At 38.6% G+C, this 16,712-nt stretch overlaps 1 protein-coding gene across 1 annotated transcript in view; it reads right to left on the minus strand.

The window, feature by feature from the left end:
- NAPEPLD (N-acyl phosphatidylethanolamine phospholipase D) overlaps positions 1-13,537 on the minus strand; it is a 38,025-nt gene extending 24,488 nt beyond the window's left edge. Inside the window, exon 1 of the mRNA XM_026097670.2 lies at positions 13,506-13,537. Within this exon, the coding sequence (XP_025953455.2) occupies positions 13,506-13,522 (17 nt within the window). The 5' untranslated portion in view covers positions 13,523-13,537. The remainder of the gene's footprint in view (positions 1-13,505) is intronic.
- Positions 13,538-16,712: the final 3,175 nt, after the last annotated feature.

The following is a 16,712-nucleotide window of genomic DNA, read 5'->3' on the forward strand; positions in this document are numbered from 1 at the left end:
CAGAGATCTGTCAGACTCTTAATATGCCACGGACATGCTAATGTGCTTAGGGGACTGATGTGCAGATTCTGCCGAAGTTGGAGGCCAGAAGTAACAAACAGATGGGAAGGTACCAGCCATCTGTGCATGAAGTAAGAGTTTGGCTTGACACATAGTCCTAAGAAAGGGAGTTTTAATAATTTTATTTTCTCCAGTGGCATGCATTCCTTGTATTTTCACTGCTCAGACTGGCCTTATGTATTGTTCCCTATATATGGAAATGAAAAAGATTTGAGAGCTTCTTTGTACTACAGAGAAGCACGGATACTGAGGAGTAGCAAACTGGGGTTATTCTTGGGTCAGTGCATTTTATTTCCTCACAATGATAATAGCTGAAACAGAAACTTTTTTTATTTGAAGGGGGTTTTGGGGCATATCATTTTATCAAACATTTGGAAGGACATGCTCCTTAACTTAGCTTAATGTGCTTAATGCAACAACCTATATCTTAATTATAATCACACAGTTACTATTTCATGAATTGTGTCCACAGTGGTGTATTTCCCTTGGAGATAGTGTATGTATTAATCATGGCCAAGACAGCTCAGCTAGCCTGATTATAAGACTTCGCTTGGTGAAAGGTTGAAACATCTATGCAACAGAAGTTTAACAGTATTTTGTTTAGATCTCCAAACTGTAGAATTACTATCACTTTCACAAAGTGTAATTTAGTAGGTTGACATAAGCTGTGTCAGGGCAAGATATGGTCTTTGCCAGTAACTGAGGCCTTATCTAAAATAGGCAAAAGTAAAAAATTTAATAGGTAAAATTTTTATAGCTTTTATAGCTGAGCTGTCTTAACTTGATTGAAAATCCTTCTAGATAGCAAAATAAAAAACATTGTGCCATCTCTAGCTCAATCTCGGAATATCAAGTTATAGCCCAAAATCCCTTTAGGCTTTGCTATATACTAGACAAAGTACTAGACAATGTTTACTGTTAAGTGCAGATGCAGTTTATAGTGGCAAAAAGCACACTTGCTCAAACAGCCTGTGCTTGATCTCTGAGTGACACAAACAATCCCAGCAAGGACATTTTTCCACCACTTGATATGATCCATACTAAAATTTTTACTAGTATAGAAATGTTGCACAAAATGGTATCTCACTTCTAATGGAAACTCCTAGGCTAGCAAAAGCCTCTCTGGTAAAGTTGGCCCTTATCAGGACAAAATCAAAAAGCCTAAACTAGCTCTTCTAATGGAGAGGAAACCACACTTGAGGGATCCACACTGCTTTGGAGGGAAGTTGGGGAAGAAAGGTGGGGGCAAGCTAGCATTACAGTAGTTTGAAAGAGGGTTACACAGTCATAGCCAGGCAGCACATTTATGAAGGCATTGTGTGCTTCACAGTAACATTTAATTAAAACATACCTAAGCATAAAATATTTCTCTAAGCTCGACATGGCCCCTGAAGAAAACAATGCTGAGGAAAAAGTAGTTAAGCCAATATTCTCATCGGACTTTAAGACTTACTATTGCTTTAGATAGCAGTTCTTACTTACTACTTGCACATCAGAAGCCCAACGGCTGAAGTATGTTCTAGTAACTAGAAAGAAAAAGGACTGAAAAATATTGAGAACAGACATCTAGTAAAAGCAAAAGAACTTTTTCTGTTTAAATGATATCATTAAATCTCCTTAGTTGACATATAATCAATGTACTATACTAAATGAAATAATGACTGTAAATCTGATGTTTATCATTATAAATCCCAACCTCTTACATGATAAACAAAGTGATACTGCAGAATTTGACAACCTTTGGGACTATGGGGAAGGAACTTAATGAACTACAGTAGAAAGAAAGCAAATTGTGCTTCTAAATATTATATAAAAAACTCTTTAATGTCTATCTAGTATCTCTTTAGCTTCTGCTTAGGAGACATAATTGAGGCAAGGCAGTAACTGGAACCATGACAGATACATTTAGGCTGTGTCTATACTAGTAATGGGTCAGGAGCATTCTCCAGCCCTGAAGCCAAATGGTACAACGCATGTAATTTCACACAGATAAACTTTCCTACATTGGAAAAGCAGGTGGCTGCAGCAAAATTGCCTGTTGAACATGTTCCCTGGCCCACACTAATGCCCAAGCCATGCTTGAGCCCTGCCTGGGAGAATGCTAGTCGGCATGAGCCAAAACTGAGGCAGGAAATTTGCTAACAATTTAACGGATGTTAGTGATTGTGTACCAGTGCTCAGGCCCATACCCTAGGTTACTGGAACAGATCTAGCCTTAGACAACACCTGATTCTGAGATTTAGCTGTGTATCTCAGGGAAAAATAATTTTTAAAAAGATTGCCACATTTGTTTCCAACAACAGCAAAGGCAATTTCCGTGTGAACAAGCACTATCATGAGATGATGTTGTTAGAGTCAGTAACTGACTATCATCATATTGCACAACAGTTTTACAAAATGACCATGATTAATATTTGTTTAGCAACTTCAATTACAGCGTTCCAGTGTCTAAAAGACCTGACGACATTCAGAGTCCTTTGTGAGGGTACTGTGCAGCAGGAGGAACAATCCTCACCCTTTTGCAGTTGAATCTGTAAATAGGGACAAGACACGATAACAGGTTTAATAAACAGGAAGAAGACATTCAGGATGTATGAGGGAGGAAAGAACAATAAGCTCCAAACACAGGTTTTTGTGAGTGTCTTAATTTTTGATTATGAATTAGAAATCATAGAACATTGTGCTGCTTTCATTGCAGGCAAGATGAAAACAAGCTGTTTTTTGTCTCTAAATGTTATTTCTGAAATGTGAACCTCTAATCTTCATTTTAGACAGATACCAAAATGGATTGAGCTTGCAAATATCCTTTATTTAATTGAGTATTTCAGTACAACTGCCTCAGTATGAATGTTGGTAATTACTAAGATCTTAAATATACCCACTTGTTTGATTTCTGATATGACCAGATCACTGTCTGCATATGTCATCAACCTTGTTCTCTTGCCATTTATACCTTTACAGTTCCATTTTTTGTGACTATAAGAAGTATTTGACTGTTGCTCTTGTGCATTTATTCACCTCAGAGCAAATGGGTTACTGTGAGGCAGATAAGTGCATCTGACAACCCTGGTGCTGAGTCTTGGCAGGGAGGCGAAGGGCCTGGCTATTTAAGGTGGCCTGGCTGTGTTCATGCCTTTGGCAGTGAGTGCCTGTTGTGCGAGTCCTCTGCAATGTGGGAGAAAATCTGTCCTGCCAAGACATTGCTTTCTTGATTAGTATATGGTCAGCGTGCTAAATGAGAGGGCTAGCTGCGCTGGCAGTGCTGCAAAGTGCTTGGAGAGGGACAAGATAGCAAGTGTGGGGGAAGGAACTCTTCCATATTTCCTTGTGGAAATATGCTGGCTGATTTGGGATATTCCAGGCTAAGTACATCTGTATAAAGAGTATCTAGACTGAGGAGGATGCTGAAAGTGTGCACAGTTTAGAGGTTTCACCAGCAGTGTCCCCAGTAGATTGCTCTCATGATGATTTTGGGGGTGCCCCAATATAGTGATGAACTGATCTGGGGAGTGTGGCAGGTCAGGTCAGCAATTTATTCTGCATGATTTGCAGGAGCTGCCGTAGCGTTTGTAACAGAGAATATGAACTGTCTCTTCCTTCTGATGTTTGAGCATAACATCTTTGAAATCTTATAGACAGCCTATGTTGAAGGTTCGTAGGTCTGTACTCCCTGCTAAACTGTCTCACATCCATTCTAAGAGCCTAAGGATTGGGACAACGTCTTTGAATCCATTGTCCTTTCTCATTTTTAAGTTAAAAGTCAGTGTAATACCTCTGAAGACAATGCAATATAAAACCAACGATGGTCATGGAAGAACTGGGGCCATCTTTTTCTCACATACTTTTAGAGCACTTACAGAAAGATAATGTCACATAGAAATACACAGTCATATATAAACAGGCTGCTTCAGAAAGAAGAGAACTAAGGAAACTTGCTTTCCTGTTCATTTTTTATTCACTATTCCAGAGTCTCATACTGTCAGTGCAGTAGTCTGAACCCTCTTTCCTCCATGCCTTCCATGACATCTGTTTGGGCAAGAAGCAGTGTGTGCTGTGGTTAATCCAGTTAGGCATAGGTGCAAGCCGACTGGCCAGCAAGTGCCCATGTGCCAGCTGGCCAACTGGCTCATGCTAAGCATGACACACATTGTTGTGTTATACCTATTTTTTCCATACTTAAGGATTTTGAGTCTCCTTCCACTATCCAGCTACTGATGTTGAAGAAAATTATAGGAATTTAATTACTTTTGGCTGTATTTGGGTTAATTTGGTTTAATTCTTGCACTCCTGCAAGCTCTGAGGCCTTGGTCAGGCTCTGTCAGGATCTGATGCCTTTCGGAGCGTCATTTAGATCCCAGATTTGGGTTTTCTTTCTATGAAAATCAGGCTACAGGGAAAAGGACAGGTGCATACCTATGTTTATTCACAGTTCAAATATCATTGAAATTGGCCAATTAGTTCAAAAACTGTTAGGCATGGACTGACAGAGTTTCCTTGCGACTGCTTGTAAATGCTCAGAATCAAAGACCATCCTTCTTCCTGCCTGTGCAAACTGCTTTTGCAGTTTTATTATATGTGCATCCTAGAGAGGTAGGACCGGAAGAGGCTTTGAGAAATCTTGCAGTGCAAACCACTACGTTCAGCAAGGATCTTTCATGTAGCATTGGAGTGCTACAATTGTCAGCACAGACCACGGGCACGTTAGGTGCTACAGAGAGCTGCTTTGAGCAGCGAGGCTGCTGCTGTGGCACTGACAGGATGGGCTGGGTTCCCAGGCTATGACCTCCCTGCCCAATTACTGGGCTGAAAGGAGCCTGAAACCTCTTCTTCCTCCACAGTTCCCATGAGGGCGAGGGAAAGGAAATTCACTTTGATTTTAACAGCTGGCACTGAATAGAGAAGAAGGTTATAAATAAAGGCAAATAAAGAATGGGGCATGTGACTAAAGCGCCGAAGGTCACTTTTTGGTGTGCCGACAGATGAGCGCTGCTCCCAGTGGCATTTGACAAAATGTCACTCTGACTGCGTAGACGTGATGATGATGTCAAAAGAGGCTCATTTGAATTGGGATTCAGGAGGATCCTCTGTTTAAATCCTGTCTGAGCTACTGAGAGGCTCTATGACCTTCTGGAATATACAGAGCCCGTGGGTCGAGTTGATCCTCGCTGCAGCTACATCGACTACAATGGCATTATTCTGGGGTGAGCGTGGCTCCTTAGACATCAGTCAGCACAGCTGGTTCACTCAGTAAACGAAAGAAAGAAAGCATAGATATCACTGGAAAACACATGCATCTAAACCGTATCATTCAGTTTGGGGAGAACTAGAAAAGGATTGCACACTTATAACCTAAAATGCACACATAACTGTTGACAGTGGTTTAATGATAATACAAACTATGAAGGTAACAGTGATTTCCTTTGAGGTAATTATTACTATGATTGTCTTTTTTGAAGGGGATGTAATTATCATGCACATTATAACTTGGGAGTAGATTGATGCTTCTTTAAGTATTCGGATTTAGAGATACATGTTTTTCTTCAAAAAAATTATAAGTGACTCCAGAATACAGCACAATGCCACACAGTGGTAAGTCTCTTCCATACAAAATGCTTTTAAAGTCAGATAACAAAGTAACAATGTTAACTAATAAAAGAGAATAACTGTTATTAAAAGTGCTTAAGCAGCATAAGCAGAAGAGAAGAATATCTGTAAAACAAAAACAGAAATTGTTTCTAAACAGGAAACTTCCTGCTTCCTGGGATGGAAGCTTTTAGAAACCCTAACTTTTATGGATTTTGAGGTACATAAAAAAACAAGTGACTTCCTCTGTGGCACATGGAGTGAAGGAGTGGTGTTCTCTTGTTGATACGTAATTCAGGTGTTTGTATTTGATCATAAAAGTACAGGAAATTTCAGCTTTTTCCCCAGTTTTGCTGGGGATCTGCAGGGACCTCTGCAAAGGCAGAAATAAGTTTCCTCAGAGTTGAAATAAAGAAGTTAGGATCATGAGCATGTTTGCAAGCCTAGCTGAAGGGACACCAAATCCTGGTGTCTATCTATGTCAGAAGGAGAACTTTTGGGAGTTTAGAAAGTCAAGGTAAATAGATCTAGACAACATGGTGGCTTGCAGAGCAATAATGACAGATGTTCTCCATCACAAACAAAAAATAAAGGGTTCTCTTATGTGGGCTATTCCTGTCATTTAAGCTAAATGAGTAGTTACAAAACAAGACGTTCTTTCATCCCCACTGCTCTTGTCATGTAAGTTAAACAAGTATTTACAAAACACAAAAGAAAACAACCTGAAAACAAATCATTTTCCAGTTTCATCTATGTTTCACTTTTCTTATGCAGGAGGTGCCCTAATCCTAGCTAAAACAAGACTGAGACTTAACAATTACAGAAAAAATGCCCGGTACAATTTAAGAAACTTGGAGAAGTAACAGTGGCATTTTTTCCACTTTCATGCTTGTGAGGATAATGGAGTTGCATCTCTAGACACACAGTAAAAGAAAAAAAAAATCTGAAGAGGTTTTCCAGTTCATCCCCTTGATCCCCAGCAGGATCAATTATCTAAACAGCTCCTGACAGGTATTTGTTTAACCTGACCTTAAAAATCTGCAGTGATGAAGATTCTTCAGACCTCCCCACAATGAGCTGCTCTCCTTACGGTTCAAAAGCCTTTTGTAATACCTAACCTAAATCTTCAAATTGCAATTTAAGACTATTACTTCTTGCCCTATCAGTAGACATGAAGGACAGTTCATACCTTCTTTTTTGCAGTTACTTTTTATGTGTTTGAGAACTGCTATCATATCCTCAATCCTCTCATCTCTAGCCTAAACAAATGAATTCTTTCATGCTCTCCTCATGGGTCATCTTTTCTAAATCTCTGAAAACTGCATGGCTCGCCTGTGAGTTTTTTATTGGTCTTTCTTCAAGTGAGGTGCCCAGAAATGGATGTTGTACTCCAGCTCAGGTCTTATCAGTGCTGATTACAACAAAACATTACTTCATGTGACTTTTATATGGCTGTTTATACATCCCAGTGTGATGTTTGCTCATTTTACAACAGTACGACAGTGTTGACTCATTCAGTTTATGATTCATTCCTATCCTGGATGATTTTCTGAGAGCCTACTACTTACCCAATAACACTCCATCTTCTTTCTGTGCTGTCGATTATTATTAAAAATAAAGCTTACATCCTTTTTTCTTGAACAACATCCAATTTTTTTCAGACTGTTTCTCCTGTTTGTTACATTTTTTAATCTGATCCTATTCTTCACAGTGCCTGCAATTTCTGCCTGTTCAAGGGTCATCTACAAATTTAGTAAGTGTCCTTTCGCTTCCATAATCCAAGCCATAAATTAAAAATCAAACAGTGCCAGGTGCAGGACAGACTTTTGCAGAACCCCGTTCAACATATCCTTATAGTTGACAGAGGATGCCAGATAATGACTTTCTAAGTAGGGTTTGCCATCCGGGTATATAACCATTTTACAATAGTTTTGGCTAGATCAGTAGCACCCAACCTTTCCAGGACAGAATACAGAGACTGTCTTTGAGTAAACTGAGACTCTTTGCCATGCTTTAGCTTCTCTCTGTCATGTAACTGGCCTGAGACCAATATTCTGTTGCCTCTGTCATATGTACCATTGTTATGTGACTAAAATGCAGCTACTCTCCAAATATGACTGGGAACACAGTAATCCTATGACCTGATGTACATGCGCACTCCTATCGCACAGCCCATCGCTTTATGACTACAGGGCAAATTTGCTATCCTGTTTCCTGATTAAAGGCCACGTGCCCCTCATGAAGGAAAGTGTCATGGAGCAGAACTAGAACAATTCATGTGTGCCATGACCACTCCCTGCCCACTTCTGTGTGGTTCTCCGGAGATCAAAACAGAGAGTGGGTCATGAGCTGGAAAAATTTATGGAAAATTGAATCTGGTCCCTTGATTGATCCAGATCCCTAGCTAGCTGTGAGTGCTTCCTGCACGACCAGGTTAAGAGCCTTACTAAAGTCAAGCTATAAAGTATCTATTGCTTCTTTATCTGCAAGGCCTATTTCCGAGTTCTAGAAGGCTGCTTTTACAACGCTGTTTTTTCATAAAACTGTATTAGCTGTTACTTATCACCATAGGGTCATAGGATAATTCAGGTTGGAAGGGACCTCAGGAGGTCTGTAGTCCAGCCTCCTGCTCAAAGCAGGGTCAGCTATGAGTTCATGCCAGGTTACTCAGGACTATCCGGTCAGATTTTGAAAAATTCCAAGGATGGAGGCTGCACAACCTCTCTGGGCAACCAGTTCCACTGCTCGACTGCCTCATGGTGAAAAAGTTTGTTCTTATATCCAGTCTGAACCTCTTTTGTTTCAGTTTATGCCAGTTGTCTTTCACCCTCCAACCACACACCACTATGAAGAGCCTGGCTCCATCTTCTTGATAACCTCCTCTTTGCTATTGTATAGATAATTACTTTTTCTATTATTTGGGGAAGGGAACTGGAAGGCAAAGGGGAAGAATTGTATTTCCTATGAGTTTTAGTATCCTCCTTTTTCCCATTTTTATGTTTGCCCATTTCCTTTCTTTTTTACCTTAACCTTCCTCTACTAGTTCTCAGAAGTAATTGCTTCATTCATTCTCTAAATAGTGAATGTTTAAGTGAGTTATATCAGGCTGACACAATTTAGAACATTTAATTTATCTAAGCTGTCTTTATCTGTTCTTTTCCTTTTCTATCTGGAAGTCTTACTCTGTTCTTCTCTAACAGACAAATCAAAGTATTGCACAACAAACATTTACAGAAATGAGACCAAGGAAGTAAAAAAAAGGCCAACTGCAATAAGTAATACGAGAGGTGATCATGGATGAGGGCTTAAGCCAAGGTGAAAATGAGACTTAGCAGGAATGGTAGTGGAGATAAAGACTGGCATTTTGCAGATTCACAGCAGAAGATGAGAAAAGATAAAGAGAATCTGAGCTGCTTCACAGTGAGAAGCCTATCACAGTCTTATTCATGAGTCACTGTGTTTTTTCCATAATACTTCCTATACCGAAACAAGGCGCATATTCTGACTTGCAATGCTATAACATCCACTTAAAAGGCAACACAGGATGCTCCTGTCCCTTTCCAAGTAGTGCTTAAAGAAAAAGCAACTGAGCCTCAAAGACAATCTGTTGCTGAAGTGCACGCTATGCCACTTGTCCCCTCCCTTTTATAGGACAGTAGTTGGTTCTCTTTGATAAATTCAGGTCTCCTGACTTTACAATAGGGTGAGGGGATCAAAATGCAGTTTCTTCTAGAATGATATCTTCTGTTTTGCATAATGTGAACATTAATGAGGTAAATGGAGAAATCCCTCTCTCTGTAATGACTATGGAAGAGAGGTTACACAAAGCTCCTATCTTTCACCTGACCAAAGATAGGTGAAATGAATCCAAACTCAACACTTTTACTACATCAAAATGTCTACCTAGCATATTTGCTCTAACTTAGAGTAATTAGGAGCCTGAGGTAGAATATACTGGATGTAAATCTGCAACCTTTAGGATGCAAGAGGTCAGATCAGATGATCAGAATTGTCTTTTCTGTCCTTAAAACGGGTAAAATCTCTAAAAGTTTGCAATGGAGAAAGTCCGCAGTGGTTGTAGACCCTGGTAGTGTTCTCCAGAAGCAGTATAATAAGGATGTGGTAGCACTAGCCAAGACTAAAGTATTCTAAATAACCTAAAAGGCAATTGCATTTATAAAAAGAATTATAATCAAATTTACATTACATTGGGGTTTAGTAAAAAAAAAAAAAAATCAGTAACTTGGGGATTGGGAAAACTGTTCCATTTCTAACTGTCAGCCACCATCCTGTGCAAGGCAGTTGACTGCTTAAAGGGGCAGGTATACGAATTAAATCAGAGCTTCTCATTGACTGCACTCAACTTTGATGCCTTAGAATCTTTACATCTAAGTTTAGGTAAGGATTCTTAACTATCCATATAGTCCCTGGCACTTCATTGCGAACTGTGTAGATGGGTTTTCCTTATTCAGATATACATAATTTGGGGTAGATTTTGTGTAGGAAAAGAGAGCCAATCCATACAATTCTCAGAAATGTATCAGGACCTTATATTGATGAAAGAAAAATTGGATGTAAATGTCACATCATCTTTCCTCCTTTTATCCAGAGGCTGCTGAAAGCTGTGAAAAAATAATAACAAAGAATAGTTTCAAGAAGCTTTGGAGAGTTTCGAGTTTCTTAATAAATCTCTTCTGATTGAATCATATCTATAATTATATGGAAAATTACTCCTAGTACTCAACTTCTAATTCAAAAAGAAAAGGTGAGATGTAAATAATTTCACTGGTAGAAAGCCAAGACTGGAAAATATGAAATATTCTTAAAAAAAAAAAAAGGAGGAGGGGAGAAAAATGTAGGAAAGTCAAAAGGAATAGCTGTGAGATTTGTACACTGTGCAGCTGGCACTAAGTTCTGAAGTATACTGGTTTCATTTATTGTACCTGATTGGGGAAAAATGTTTCAGAATAAAATAAATACATTACATAATACAGACAGTAGATCTGCCAAGATTAACAGACTAGCATGATGACTGATAGCCATAGTCAGAAACACATGAGATTGGCTAATGCTTAAAACAGTTTAACTGCTGTATCAATACAATTACTAAAACCAGCCAGAGAGTAACAGCCCATTCCCTAATTCTGTTCAATCTACTTAGGCATGATTTGGATTCCTATTCCAATCCTTCTTCTTTTGTTTGACATACTGTAGCTCAGTTATGAAAGACCATGTGTTTGGAAATGTCTCTTAGGTTGGTCACATTAACCCAGTTCTTCCATATAGATTTAGTTAAGATTTTCAAAGAAAGAAATATTTGCCTAGAGAATAAGGACATTATTGTTGTGTTGCTTAAGGGTATCATAGATAAATAACAGGCACTAACTGTACCCATTTATCCCCTCTTTGTGCACAGGGAATCATACCTACCAGTTAGAATCTGAATTTCCAAAGGCAGCAGGAAGAAACATATTTAAGGCATATTGGATCTGTACACATTTGCGTTGAGTCTAATGAGTTCTGGGCATTTCAAACTCACTGCTTGCCTATACATCAGGTCAATAGTGCGTGTGCACTGCAATTTTTGCATTTCGCACCAGGTTTTCTGAGCATATGGTGTTCAAGTTGCGTCGCTTTTGTGAAGGAGATTGAAGGTATTTTAAAGAATCAGAGTGGGCATAAAATAGAGCTACCTGTGCATGCACAGTGTCTGGGACTCATGGATGTTTGGCAGCCTGCTTGGAGTTACTGCTCTGCACTAGCTGCCAAACATCTGGAAGTTAGTAGAAAAATTTAGAAAAGCGGTGGGGGAGAAGATGACCAGTAAAAGCAGCTGTCTCCCACAAAAAAAGTGGTAGGCCTGGCACTCTGGGTTTACTTGAGCTATAAAAGGATTCAAGAAAGGCATCTATCTGGGACACGGAGCACAGTGAGTTACAAAAGCTCTGCAAATTGTTTTTTCAGAGAACTATAAAAAGGCCAGTAAATCTGAAATCAGTCTGGAAAAAGAAGTTCAGAGATACGCACCACTAAACTCGGTGCAGTCAGACTGCTAACTTGAAACATAAAAGTTTAAGTCTCAGCATTAGCAATTTAGCTGCTTGAGTATTTGAGCAGAAATATCCAACCAAAGTTAACCTACATTCCCGAACTCCTTCTGCTGCCTTCTCATGTTATAAAAGCCCCAGCTTCCTCTTTGCCAGCTATCTGTCAACACCCTCAGCTTTTCCCTTGATAACTTCTACAGCATGGTTATTTGTCTTATGAAAATCAGTGCAAAATACAGATGCTACACTCTCTTGAACCTCTCTTGAATATGTGCAAGCATCAAAAAATAAATGTATTGTAATACAAAGATAAATAACAAAGAATACTCAGGTGATCATTTTATTTGTATTTAATTAATGACAAGAACTCAGTATTTAAGTAAAGATGCTGCAGAGTTTACAGGTTGTTGCATTAAAATGCTGGAGGCCCTTCAAGAATGTAAGTTGAACTTCTTGTGCCCCTGAGTAACTGCATTTATAATCTGTTTAACAGCCTCTAATAGTTGAATAAAATATATGGATCTGATTTTTAGATAAGGGAAGCTTGGGATGAGCTGCCAGCCTGAAGCTCAGGATAATATTTGTTTTGCCTGAAGGCAGCTGCCTAAAAGTTGGGTATCTTCAGTCTGGACCTGCTCCTCTGCATTCAGTGGAGAGAGAAAAGTACCACTACGGGACAATTCTTAGTAATCGTCCTAAAAGAGGTGTCTGCAATAAAATGGGTAATACACATTCTGGAGTTGCCCCTTTCTCTCTGTCTCACTGACTATTGAGGGGGTCTGGAGAACTGGTTTCATACAGCTGAAATTAGTGTGATGAATACTGAGCACAGGGAAGGCCTGCAGTGCACAGAGAGGAACCAGAACTCACATGGGCTCATCCGCTGTGGCGTTAGGGAGCTCAGATTAGCCTACAGCATCACAGAAACCAGTCCGGGCTATAAAACTGGAGACAGCTGGAAAGCTCGATACTTATGTACACGGCTGCCACAGTTAAGGTGCAATGGAGAACTGTGGTAGCTAAACAAAACCTGCCTTGGATCAATTACTATGTTGGTCAGTCTATTACCCACACTGTATTAATAGCTGTGTAAAACTACATTGACTGTAGTTTCTGGGCTTGCTAATGCTCCCTTAAGCATTGCAGAGATTACAGAGATTAGAGATTGAGAAAACAGCGTTTAAGAGAGGACATAAAAGATAAAACTCGGTTACCTGGATATTAGAATAGCAGGCAACTATACATTTACTAAACTGTAAGTTGTGAAGAGTAGCATTAACAGCATTTTTGTGGGGACGAAAATCTATTTTCCTTCAACAGATTCTTAGGAAAAGATGCTCACAGCTCACAGCATTGTTACCTGAGCAACGTCTGAACGGAGAAAGAACGAATCACAGGATCGTATAATGGTGGCTCTCTTAGCACCTTGACCATGTGCCAAATGCTACTATTTTCAGTAACTGTGTTAATTTCAGTTTCCAGTAATTGTGTTGATTTCTGTTGAATTAGACTAGGGATTTGGGTGATGTTTTAATTATTTTCTGGGGAAAATATTTGTGAAAGTGACCTTTTCTTAACATGAGCAAAAGGTTGAAATAAATATTGCAGTCTGGGAGATCATCTACCATCAGATCATAATAGTAACATCAAACAATGAACTAGAGTGTGGCTGTAGGCAAAGAAAGGCATAGAAACAGCACTTTTATAGAATGCCAACAAAAGCAATACAAAGTACTGATTTCTAGGATCCTTGTTTTGTAGTGAGTCTGCTAAAAGCCAGGGAGAAACTCGTTTCACTAAATCAGAGGAACTTACCCATAGGAATTTCCCATTCAGCTATCACATCAGACTGAATCTTTCATTTAGCTCTTTTCTTCTTGAAAAAGAGCGTTGTTATGAACTATCCAAATGCCTTCATTCATCATTCTAATAAAAGTCTTCAGAATTCAGGTAGTAAGTTGTTTGGTACTTAAAGGGAGAGCTCTCTTATTGCAGCATGTAAATATCTATAAGAAAAAGAACCACATGCAGGCAGAACACTTTAATATTCTCTGAAGAAACTTTTTAATCAGCAACTTCAAAAGAGTGTTCTGTTAATGAGCAACTGAAATGTTGTTATAAATACAGGCAACAGTCTTTATGTTTAATTTAGACAGACTTCCTTACAGCTCAAGAGTACAAAAGACCAATGTCAGTGGCCTACAGGCCCATGCAGTTACTGCCCAGCGATGAACCATGGGAAAGAAAAGCTATTTGCAGTTTAATTCGCTGGAGGATAACGTACAGATAATAACGATACAATAACCAGCTAGATGCCAGTGACCAGCTGGCATAAAAGTTGTACAACATAATGCCCATAAAGTTTGATTTATGTACTACAAAGAGTTTTATTTGCAAAAAACTTCTCTGCAAGAAAGTATCATTTCTTCAGCCTATGTTTTTAGGCTCTTTTGAATTCTGCTTGCTTGGCTAAGCTAAAGGCAATTCCTGGCAGCAGTATTTTGGCATACTCATTAAGTTCAATACTATATCATCACTTTAAAAGTATAGTGGATTGTAAATAAACAGTGAACATGATGACTCTACAAAAAGCAAACACAGCACTAAACAGTAGTTTAGCTGAAGGCAATTTCAATTGTTACTGCTTTTACTGTGTGCTGTTTTCAGCAGTTTTGAAGGTCTTTCTCCTGAGTAGTGCAGTTCTGATACTCAGCTGCTGTGGCCTGTTTTTGGGGTTGTATCAAACTTTAAACACAGACTGGGAGAGCTGTCTTGAATTAAAGTAACCCGATCATGATAGTGTGGCTTGCTGATATGAACTTTATTTCATAAGAAATATTTTATCTAGTTATATAATTGAAAATCCTTTTGATATGATCATGCTTTGCTCATATCAAGATCGTCATTCTAATTCAGAATTAAAGCAGTTCTGGTTTCTAAGTATTGTGTTCAACCACCATGTTTACACAGGGCTACATATGCATCAGGCGTGTATATGCGGTTTTCTGATTTATGTTCCTTTCACTGCTACTAAGTTGAATTTTTTTTTTTAAGTGGAAATACTGCTCTATAAGCAACCCAATAGATCTGTGGGTGCTGCAACCAATTGAATCTTTTTTCATACTATTTATACAGTTTCTCCCCCATGTGGATTCTAAAAATGTGGGTGAGCTCATACCACAGCCTCTTCCTCAACTGGGGGATTTATAGGATGTGTCCACTCTCCTGGTCACTTATTTTCATGAAACATAGGAATGGAAGTATCTTTGAGAACTCTGTGTCCAGTTCTGCTTGTATTGTACAGTAGTGTGAAAAGATATTAGGAGGGGCAGCGTGAGCACAAGAAACCTCATTTCCTCAGAAAACAAATTGAAATATAAAATTCAGATTGTGTTTTACTGCTGTTTCTGGTATAGACCAGTTTGAACAGCAACACCTGCTTAAAAATTGAAAGTGCCATTTGGTTCTTTTCCAGAAACCTGTTTACCAGGGATGCTAATCCAGAATAACTACTTAATGTAAAATGCAAAGCACTTACTTGGGGTGAAATCTAGAGTCTGGATTTAAAGGAAACAGATTAGCATCCTGAAAACCACACTTACATCATCAACCCACTTCATAAGGCTACACAGGATGATGAACTAGGCGTGCAAGTGTTTATACACTGTGTTGATGCATGCAGGATACATCTCCAGGATGGTGTTCAGACAGAACGCCCCTCTGCTAACCCCAGCCCTTCTACTTCATTGTTGCTTGACAGTGGATGCATAAGACCTATGAAAAGGGATCTCCTTTTCTCCCTCTGAATGCTGCAGATAATGCTGTTTACTTAAACCAGAGGGATATTCTTAGTATTCGTTGTATAATAGTCTGTTTCTAAATAATCTCATTTTAAAAAGAGATTGTTAAAACCAAAATAGTGTTTGACAGGAGTTTACTAGAGAATGCTCTTTGTATGTTTATATATTCAGCTTAAACTGTTAGCGCACCAAAATTTGCTTTATTTTATTGCATTTTTAGCTGAATAACAACATTTCTTGATTTAATCTTGCATCTCTCTAATGACCTTTGCTGGATGCTAAATTTCAGATTGCATTTACATATGAGACACAGCTATTTTGTTAAGCAGGAGACATATTATGAGGATAATCAGTTTATCTTAAGCTGTAATTCTATGTCTAGCGAGGATTCAAATTTCTAGGATGGCTAATGGCTTAGTGAAGTCTGGTAAAACGACTTTGAGATAAATCCCAGCATAATGAGATCAGTTAGATCTAACTGTAAAATGGAAGGGACGCGTAATTTTAATTTTAAAATGCACAGCTTGGATGTGCTTTGCTTTTTTATTTTACAAGTTGACAGAGCTGTATCTAAAATAAAAAATATGCTTGAACTGGATGGATCTTTTGAATATGCATAAACTAAAAAGGGAGAAACTAAAAAAAAAGGAGAGAAGTAGCTAACCTCATGTAAGGTTAGATTTGGGCTACATCTATTCCACAGAAACTAATTTGCCTCCAGTGTAAATTATCTGGAGAAAAGATGGGTCTACTTTGTAGCTACAAGATGCTTCTTATGTAGGATATGTGAGTACTAAAATACAAGCAGCAAAATAACAGTAACAATAATAATTTCAACAACAGAAATCTACAGCTACACACACAATCAAGGGGTCTCTGACAAACTAAGTATCAGGCATCTGGTTTCTTTGCATTTAGTTTCATACTTTGACTAATGTATTAACAACAGTTTCCACTTTCATTTTTAAATCTGTGCAGTAGGGCACGCTTTTGCTTTTTATCATTTTCTTGCAGTTATTGTATTTGTGACAGAAACTGGACAGGCCCCTCTGCAGGATTAACGCTTCTGTTTAAGCACACAGCATACATAGTGGCAGTGCAAACTTTTCAGGACCGTCAGTATATTTTCATTCTGAATTGCTAAGGGAGTAAGAAATTGCTTATATGCAGAAATATTTCAGAAAATGTTAAGGAATAAATTTAAAATATGATTGTTTTTCTG

Source organism: Dromaius novaehollandiae, chromosome 1 (genome assembly GCF_036370855.1).
Source record: "Dromaius novaehollandiae isolate bDroNov1 chromosome 1, bDroNov1.hap1, whole genome shotgun sequence".
Classification (NCBI taxonomy): Eukaryota; Metazoa; Chordata; class Aves; order Casuariiformes; family Dromaiidae; genus Dromaius; species Dromaius novaehollandiae.